General features: G+C 36.9%; 1 protein-coding gene and 1 pseudogene across 3 annotated transcripts in view; both read left to right on the forward strand.

Annotated features, from left to right (window-relative positions):
- Positions 1 to 97: 97 nt before the first annotated feature.
- LOC107600018 (Rieske domain-containing protein-like) lies at positions 98 to 972 on the forward strand (annotated as a pseudogene).
- Positions 973 to 3,530: 2,558 nt separating this feature from the next.
- The window catches only part of LOC107599984 (calphotin-like), a 14,160-nt gene continuing 7,511 nt past the window's right edge, over positions 3,531 to 10,179 (forward strand). For 2 of the 3 annotated variants that reach the window (XM_016291737.1, XM_016291738.1), the window contains exons 1-5: positions 3,531 to 3,781; positions 5,849 to 6,190; positions 7,437 to 7,520; positions 9,228 to 9,275; positions 9,638 to 9,673. In XM_016291737.1, coding sequence (XP_016147223.1) covers positions 3,737 to 3,781; positions 5,849 to 6,190; positions 7,437 to 7,520; positions 9,228 to 9,275; positions 9,638 to 9,673 — 555 coding nt within the window. In that variant the 5' untranslated portion in view covers positions 3,531 to 3,736. The remainder of the gene's footprint in view (positions 3,782 to 5,848; positions 6,191 to 7,436; positions 7,521 to 9,227; positions 9,276 to 9,637; positions 9,674 to 10,179) is intronic. The other variant, XM_016291739.1, reaches the window with a different exon arrangement.

Below are 10,179 nucleotides of genomic sequence, written 5' to 3' on the forward strand. Positions count from 1 at the left end.
AGCCAATAGAAAAAAATCCTTCCTCTGTCATCCTTATGTCTGTCGTTACCGCCTATGTTCCAAAGCCATTAGACGAAGTCAAGTTCACATCTTTTTTATGAGCTCTGATGAAGACGTGGCAGCTGCATCCAGACAAACTCATTTCATTGGGAAGAAAGAGAACATCATTCAAGACAGACGAGTGGTGAAGTCAGTTGGTGAAAGAGATGTTCTCGTGATTTACCACCAGGGGGACTTCTATGCTATTGATGTGCGCTGCTACCGTAGGTTAAGGACCGGTTGACTTAAAGGGATATACCACCCAAAAATTAAAATGTTGTCGTCATTTTCTCATCCTTATATCATTCCAATTTCTTTCCCTTGACACAAATAGAAAGTATACACCTATATAACGCTTAGGCCTGGTTAATTATTTTGTCTGCTCAGAATTTTACAGATTGAAGGCCATGTACATCCTTCCGTCCTCATTAATATGTTCATAAAATATATCTGTTGACATATATTAAACAATATATGTTTAAATAACACTGTTGTGCTTTTATTTTGTTGCAGACTCTGGAGGTCCACTTCAGGAAGGAGATATTGAGGTGAGTTGTTGTGAAGCCTTTAATTAGTCCATTTCTTTTCTTATTTATATTATATGCCACAAATTTGTTTTAACTGTTCTTTTTTTTATGTTGCCAATGAAGGACTTTGATGGGCGACCATCCATAGAGTGCCCATGGCATAAGTATAAAATTACATTGGCTGAGGGTGAGAGTCTCTATCAGGCAGTGGACCCTTCTGTGAAACCCCTGAAACCAACCTGGTGCTCCAAAGGTGTTAAGCAAAGAGTCCACACAGTGACGCTGTCTAATGAAGACGTGTCCCTCACCTTTAAATGACTCACCAGGCCCCATTGACTCTGATTACTATCAAACTGAGAAATATAGAAACTCTTTTCTGAAAGACTGGCCGAAAAAAATGAAGTGACATCACAGGAAGAGATATGAGATAAGTTGAGTGTCTCAGGTATCAGCTGATCAGCAAATGTGTTCTGCTAAATTCGTTTTTACCTGTCACTGCTGGAAAATCTAGTTAAGCTATAAAGCTGGTCTAGCTGGTTTGTAACAGACCTAAACTGGTCAACCAACCCATTGGTTGTGACAAGTGCACAGACAGCGAAAGAAATTTGGCAGAGTAGACACCTACAAACAAGCTTATGTACATTTTCAGTACTATCCAGTTATGTTTGTTGTACACTTAGGATGTTCTTAACTACTTCTTATCCTATTATTGTTGATAACAAAGTTTGGCACAATCATATTTACATTACAGTGTTACTGAAAATGATGATAAAGTCATAGGAAATTGAAAAGTAAAATAATGTACTATTATATTCCCTGTTTAAAATAAAGAATGAACGCAGTATATGCTTAGACTCAAGTGTCCAACGTGTTTTATTAATATTTTAAATTTTGTGAACAGGAGGGAGGTACTGACAGTGATGACTGATAGTGGAGTGTGTCAGGGGTTCAGAGGGTGACATGAAAAAATGAAAGGCCAAGGATGGAAGTGAAAGGAGGTGTTTAAATGAGAGAAATGGGTTTGTAATCTGTGTGTAAAAAGGAGTGGTGACTTGAGGGCCGGAGGAATGCTTAAAAATAGCAAATGTAGATAACATTATATGGCAATGCCAATGACTAAAAATGACCTGCAAGATGAGATGCAATGCAGGACGTAATTTCCTTTCCAATCAATATCAAGTATGCAGTGCATTCAGATTTGATGAAAGAAAATCTCACCTACATGCACATTATAGAGCACAATATTTTTAATAGTACTGGATTTGTTCATATTTTAAGAACATCTTGCAAAGCAAAAACAATAATAGCAGCCTAAACACAAATTAAAATAAATGCATATTGTCTCAGTATTTTGTTTAACCCAAAGACTGCAAGTTTAAATGAAACTTACTTCAATCCTTTGGTGGTAAAGCATGTAAAATAACATCACTGCAGTTTAGGCTTCACTCTTAAGGGGTCAAAGGGGTCAAGGATGACTGGAACCCTTTCATTTACTGCTATTCAACTAGGCAGCTTGACTTATAGGTTTCCATAAAACATCACGATTAAAAAAATTCCAAGTGACTGTACAAGGCATTAAGATTAACACAAAATATTTTTTTTAATGTACACCGTGGTGGAGACCTGTGCAAAGGAAAGTATTTAAAGTGCCATAGGGGGGTGCGCAGCCCCCCAGTAACACTATCTTCACCATAATGTAGGATATCCTGATGGCAAGGGTAGCTCAAGACGACCAGACCCAAACAAATAATAATAATCACACATCACTAGTTCTAAAATCTAATGTAATAATATTAACTTCAAACTAGAAAATATACCCTATACAGTCCTAAACTGTGTCAGCGCCACTTCAGTCCCTGTGCCCCCTCCCCAGATGCAAATTAATGAGAGTGGCACAGGTAGTAGAATGTCTAATTAATTATAGTTAGTAGAATGTCTAAAGTGGACTATCAAAATACAGTGTAAGCACTCTGTTTTCCTTTTACCAGATCTGCCAGTTATGTAACTCATCAGCCTATGACAGCTCACCTCAAGTTCTTCACTTCAGACTGTAAAAAGCTTGCTTTCTCTGCAAGGGGAATTTGTGTGTGTGTGTGTGTGTGTGTGTGTGTGTGTGTGTGAACTAGATCAGGAGTGTCTGTATCTCAGTGTGGGAGTTTGTGTGTGTGTGTGTGTGTGTGTGTGAACTAGATCAGGAGTGTCTGTATCTCAGTGTGGGAGTTTGTGTGTGTGTGTGTGTGTGTGTGTGAACTAGATCAGGAGTGTCTGTATCTCAGTGTGGGAGTTTGTGTGTGTGTGTGTGTGTGTGTGTGAACTAGATCAGGAGTGTCTGTATCTCAGTGTGGGAGTTTGTGTGTGTGTGTGTGTGTGTGTGTGAGAGAGAAATAGAGCAGGAATGTATGTATCTCAAACTGGGAATTTGTGTGTGTGTGTGTGTGTGTGTGTGTGTGTGTGTGTGTGTGTGTGTGTGTGTGTGTGTGTGTGTGTGTGAGAGAGAAATAGAGCAGGAATGTATGTATCTCAAACTGGGAATTTGTGTAGGCTACATCGTATGTGTGTGTATGTAGATAATCTAGAACTTAAATCACTAACTTGTAGCCTATATAGTATGCATACATTTGTATGTATAGGTCTAATTAAAAATGAATTGGTCAGCTTTTTCATTTGTTACACACATTCACACATAGTGTTGAATATTCGCAATTGTCACTGTTATCTAAATGTGGTCGACATTCGTTTTACTTTTTACAAGGAAAAATCCAGCTAAAACACCACTTGTACAGTGCAAGACACCTATTTTTAACGAGTTACCTAAATAGACTTTCCTACAATATGTTTTCAAACCATTTTCACTCTGAAATCGCGTGTGTAGCTTTAAAAAGTGCCGTTTTGCCGTCGGACCGGAGTTGTGATAATGTTATGCAACTTTGCAAAGAGCTGTGGGGTCTGCCCACTTCATGTCACGATGATGAAGACTGATGCTGAGATGTGTGGACTGCGTTTCTAACCCCCTTCCCCCATGAAACAAATCAACGCGCCTTTAAATAGAACCATATTGTCATTCTGACTGCTGTTATCTGACTGCCAGAGCGGAGACGGACCCGCTCGTCTTCCATTGCAGAAGAAATACACTTTTTATTCTTCTATTCCACACACTCTTCACAGTAAGCATGCCTAGCAACAGAAAGAAGAACAAGCGCCGAATGAGAAAAGTGGTGAGTACATTTACTTTCCTACTTTGTTTTTAAAATTCAGATTCATTGTCCTGCAAACAATTCAGATTTAATTTTTAGCGTCCAAACTGTTTTAATATCTGATTATGTTTTTGTAGTTATTTCTGTCGGTTTTGCATGGACTTTATATGATTTATTTTTTTTAATAAACTGCATAATTCATTTTTAGCGATCCGTTCTCCAATAGTGTTATTTAATTCTGTTTATTTATTATAAATAACATTTAGTGAACTGTCGTCATAGGCTTATAATTTTCTGTTCTCTGGTCATTGGTCCGTTTCCATATGAAGAATTAATTGATATTTTCTGAGATTGTTACTTGCCGTGTCATAGTACAAGGGGTGTGTCCCATAAGTACCAGTACAGAGATGCAACCGAATTGCACATCCTACCTTGTATCTCTAGAAACATTTGGATTAATAAATAAATAATATATAATAATAAATAACAATCATTTTTGTAAATATTGCAAATAGTTTCATAGTAAAAACGTATTTAAAAAGTGTTGCTTGGATTGTGCATGTGAAATGCCCATTTAAAATAACATACTTCTGACTTCTGACCCATCACTGTTTAGTATTGTGCCTGATAACAATAAATACCAGAATCATAATAATAACAATTACTGTCTGTTTTTGTGTATTCCATGGGTGTGTTTCACCTCTAAAGTTTGATTGGTTTGCTTTGTGGCCTTTTTTCTTTGTTCTGTTCTGTGCAATAAACCAAATCTTGCCTTTTGACTTTTGTTGATTTTGGCACGTCCTTTGGGTCAGTCTAATTCCAAATATGGTTCAGGGCACATTCCTACAGAGGCAGTTGGTTCAGAGTTTACATCCACTGGTTTTGTTTATAACTGACCCATTATAAACCCATTGATTTTTAGAAAGTGATGTAATTTATATTTTGTCAGTGCAAAGAAATGTTGCACTACATTGACCATGCCTCACAAGACATGTTTTTCTTCTCTGACCAGTGACATAATGAAACACACACAGTTTGTGCAAATGAACACAGGACTCTTTGTTTGAATTTTACAGCAGCTTGTAAAATTGTATGTCATTAAAATCTCAACCTTTTCATTCTGCTTAGCTAAACATGTAGCTGATTAATGCTCACTTGTTGTCCTAAAACCTTGGCATGCAGTCATATCAACATAACTGCCTTTCACACAAGTACAGCAATAGAGGGGTATCTTTTATCTCTCTGGCTGTTAAGCTGGTCCTAAACAGGGCACATTTCACCGTCTCTAATCATCCTGGTAAAATAGGAAATAGTGAGTACTGGGGGTTGAGTTCATTCCAACACCATGTTTGTTGCTAACCACCCTTCAAAACAGAAGAAACTTTTCTTTTTTTTTTTAACTCAGCTGCCAGATCCAGTCAACTCATATTTTTCAGCTGTAGGCCCATCCACAATCTTCCAAACTACTTTCTCCTGTTTTTATAGAATGAACAGCCTTGAAGAAAAATGTGCTTCTTCTTTTTTTCCCTATCCACCTCCTCTGTTCCCCCGAACGGCAGGCCATTTATTCTGTTATGCTGGCCTGTTTCATGGACTTGGGCCCATGTTTTGCCTGATTTGGCTTTGTCAGTGCTGATGCTGTCTTCACACATGGTTGCATAATTTGGCCTTAATTGTACTGGACACTGTACATCCCATACATGCACAATGAGAGCTTACATTCTTTTGAGGCCTATGTAAACCTCACTGGCCAGCTCTTGCTTTTGTATAATGAAGCTGTGAATGTGATTATAATGCGATTATGGTTCCATTATGACGTGATTAGCATTTTTGTCCATTCTGTTTAGCCCCATCCAGAGCTCCAATAGGGTCTGACTCTTCCAACTCGACTAAGAATGCTTGAATCAATTGGATTCAGCCATTTTTAGCCATTAGACAGCTAACTTTTGTTCACTTATGTAAGCTTTTAGTGAAGTTGTTTAACCCTGTCTAACAATATTATGAGGTCAACTGAACTAAAGATAAGAAATAAATTGGTTCAGATTTCAAAACTCAACTATTTCTCATTCTTTCATTTGAATTGAGCAGCAGGCCCAGAGAAAGGCTTTGGAGGAGAGGTTTGTCTCCTCTGGAAAGGGAACCCCAGGAGTGTGTGCTGTCCCTGCCCCAGTTCCTGCACAAGTTCCAGTTTCTAAAATCTCAGAGTGTCCCATTGCGGTTCCAATTCCCCTGGCAGTGATTGCTCCCATCGACGTTCCTGCTGAAGTAACTCCTGCAGAACCAGTCATGGTACAAGCCCCAGTCACAGACGCCATCAAAGACAAAGTGGTGAAAGCTGCAGAGGACCTAAGACAAACCCCAGTGGAACCCTCTGCAAAAGAGCTAGTTTTGACTGAGGAAGGTGACAGCATTGCCATTCCAGTATTAGAGGTAATGTGCTATCGAACCCCATTCTTTGAGGTCAGTCAAATAGGTTCAGAGCCGTTAATAATTATCAAGTGCACACCAAAAATTGTAGGAAGTAATTATCAATTATTACATTGGACTCGAGGAGTCATGCAGATGTTACTGTTGTGACCAATATAAAACTATTTGCCTGGCAGTAATGGCTTTTTGTAGCCATCATGGAAGATAGAGGTGTGATCATGAATGCAATGTAGGAGGGCAATATTTTAGTGAGCGAACATTGTGTACAGCATGCCTGGAGCCATGGCAAATTTTTCCGAACTGCATGTTTTTTTTCTGTTTTTTTTTGGAAAATAAGATTATTAGCTTTTTTGAATGCTGCTCCCTTTTTAGGAACAGTATTTCATACTTGTCGTGGAACACGAGTTGACTCTGCAGGATTGTATCTGGTGGAATGTGTTGAATATATGAAAGTAGTTATTCTTGTATTTGTCCTTAGGCCTGGTTTTACACATACTCTGTCATTAGTAAGTCTGATGGTGTGAGCAGGGCTGCCAAAAAAGGGGTGGGCAACTGGACTGTTTGAGGGGGCTTGGATTGTAAAGTGATTACAATTTCAACTGAGGGGGACAAGGGAACGCAATTTCAACCAATGCAGCCCTGGAAAAATGATTGCGCCGAAGCCTGTGATGATTTTTTATTTGTACCAGGCCCTATAGTTGCTTACTGAGCATAAAGGAGCAGTCACATTTACTGTTGTTTGGCAAATTTTTGAGGGCGAAAACACGTAATTTCAATAGGAAACATCACATTTGGGAATTTCACATGCATTACAAGTAACGCAAGTTATGTAATCAGATTATTTTTTTCAAGTAACTGTTAAAGTAACACATTACTTTTAAGTTTACAAGAAAATATCTGAGTTATTTTTTCAAATAATTAACACAAGTTACTTAGTTTTTCCATTTATTCACTGACACCTCTCCTGTCCCCATGTTGAGAGAAATTAGCTACACAATTAGTAACTTTTTAAGGAGTAAAGCAATATTGGAATGCATTACTCTTAAAAGTAACTTTCCCTAACACTGATTGTGCCTATATGCAAGCTGACGTTCCCCCTAAATGATCCCAAAATATAAAGTCACTGCCACTCTCTCCTCAAGCTCCTGCACCTCACCCTCCCTCCTGTTTTTTGAAGAGCAGCCAAGCTTTTAAAGCACACCCTTCTTTTCCTGTGAGCACTGCTTCAGCCTCTCCTCTCTTTTCACAGACATCACAAGTGCTTGGGTTGGACATCCACACACACCGAGAGTGGCACAGGGCAGGGCAAGAGAGAGAGGCACATATCATTATAGTGAGTGTCACGTTAAGGGCTTTTTTTTTGTTTACTGGAGTGTCAGGTCTGTGACAGCATGGAGGAACTTATATGTGTATGTGCAGATAGGTGGGTGGAGATGAGAAATGTGCTTGGGTGGGGTGCATGGCCTAGTCATGCATGCTAATGAGGGGGTGTGGCACCTTTAATAATTTATTGTTAAATCTGAATTTAGGGAGATACTACTAAAGAAATTAGAACTGTAAAAGCAATTGTTTTCTAACTTAATAATAGCCATTGTTTTGTTTAAGATGGTAAAAACTTTATTTTTGAAGAAAGAGAATGTGAAGCAGATATCTGACTGGCTCATTCATAACCACATGCACACGCTCAGCTCTGAGGAGGCGTGGTGGTCAACAGAATCTCCTTTGTCTTTAACAACAATCTTTGTGACAACAGTTGTGTGTAAGGCTTTGTGTAGTTTATACAATACATGTAGTTAAATGTCATTCTGAGCATCTATGATGTGAGCATACATTAAACATTAAATGGGGATCCAAATAAACAAATACATTAAACAGTAATACTTTACCATGGTTATTATAGTTTTGAATGTTGTTTTTATTTCTGTTTTTTTTTTTATCCAATTTAGTTTTGTTTAGTTTTTACTTTGTCGTTAGTTTTAGGATTTTCTAGTTTTAGTTTTAGTTTTTAACATTTTAGCGCTGCTAGAGTTAATGTGCTATTTGAACATGTTTGATGGCGTAAAACTTTCTCAGCACTGTCTTGTGGCGTTTTCATGCTTAATGAAGGTGAATTGTAAAACTAAACATTTGTGGCAATGTGGCAAGATTTGCATTATTGCATTCATTTTCATCCATTTTTGCTTATAGTTGTACTTTTATAGGTAAAATTGTAGTCTCATTACAACCTTAAAAGAAAAGAGAAACTTAATTTCCGTATGCTGATAGATATAGAAGCCCATTTCCACAAACTTTTTATGTCATAATTATTACATGCTATGTCATAATTGTGATTATGATACCAAAGCATGACTTTTTTCTTATATGGCAGAAATGGGCTTCCACAAATACAGTACATGCATTGGAGAGTTGGAACAGTGAAAGATCTCAGAACAGTCTGTCATACTGTTTTGTCGTTGTTGTTTTTTTCCCAAAGAGTTCAATTAGCCATGGAACATTTTGTTCTGCTCCCACAGGGGGCGTTTGGACTCAGTACTCAATGCAGAGACTGGCATAGTAATGTAGAACACATCAATATATTAAATCATACTCAATATTTCAGCAACATGCATATGTTGTACTCGTGTTACACTTGTGAGCAAGTGCAAGTGTTCAGTACTCAAATGCAGAGACTGGCATAGTAATGTAGAACACATCAATATATTAAATCATACTCAATATTTCAGCAACATGCATATGTTGTACTCGTGTTACACTTTGCTCTGCAATGGACATGCATTATTAACATTTAGCATTTTATTTAATCCCCGTTTCTCACCATTTGGTAGAGTTAGTTTTGTCTAAAACTCATAACTTTTGGTTAGAGATTCTTGTTGTTGTTTCATAATGTATAAATTAAAGTGTTGTGAAGTGTTATGATTGTCAGTATTATAATATATTGTAGTTTAAGAGACTTTATGACAGACAGTTGTGTAACACAATGAATCTTTAGTGTTATGTGGACACTGAGCTTTAAAATTTTGTGCCTTACTGTTCTTTTTAGGTCATATCATCTATAGATGAGCCAGTGTCCAACCCTGCAGAATCTGAGGTATGGTAAACATGCCATATCCCATCAGCCCTTGACATTTCACCACTGTTTATCTACTAAACACCCTTGCCTTTGGCCATTCACACTAATGGGCTGGTAAAGGTGTTTTTCCTATTTACCAGGCCTCTTGCGCCACACCTTACATTTCAGGGTGCACTAACATGCTTTTCTCATAACTTTGCTTTATGAGGTGTAAAGAAAACATATTAACCCATACTAACAAGGACTCTAGCGTTACACAAATATACAGCATGCCTATAGAATATACATAAATAAGACTTTGTAATGAGTATGTAAAAGACTTTATCAATGGAATTTGTTCATTCTTTAATCATGATCTTTTTAAAATATGCTATTCACAGGTCCAGTTTGAGGACACTACACCTGTAGCCACAGAGGTAGGTTTATATGCATATGTATAGATAGATAATTATTTTATCTTAATAAATTAATATTACTTTTTTTATATACTTAATTATTTTTGGTTTCATACTATTTGTTTTACCACCACAAAACAAAATGAAAATGTTATTTTAAATCCTTTAAAATAATTAAATCAATAAAAACTCTTCAAAGATTGTAATGCAAAATACATTTTTGTTGTGTTCAACGTTTGAGGTCAGTAAGATAAAAAATAAATTATACTTTTGTTCATTAGGGGCTCATTAAATTGATCAAAAGTGGCAGTAAGACTTTCAGATTGTTACAAAAAAAAATAATAATAATAATAATTCAAATAAAAAGTTTCTTGAGCACCAAATCAGCATATGATTTCTGAAGAATCACAGGAATAAATACCATGTTTAAATATCTTGTAATAGAAATTTTATTTTAAATTGTAAAAATATTTCACAATATTTCTGTTTTACTGTATTTTTAAATAAATGCAGTTTTCTTAAAGCTG

Source organism: Sinocyclocheilus grahami, unplaced genomic scaffold, assembly GCF_001515645.1.
Source record: "Sinocyclocheilus grahami isolate Dianchi unplaced genomic scaffold, SAMN03320097.WGS_v1.1 scaffold276.1, whole genome shotgun sequence".
Taxonomy (NCBI): Eukaryota; Metazoa; Chordata; class Actinopteri; order Cypriniformes; family Cyprinidae; genus Sinocyclocheilus; species Sinocyclocheilus grahami.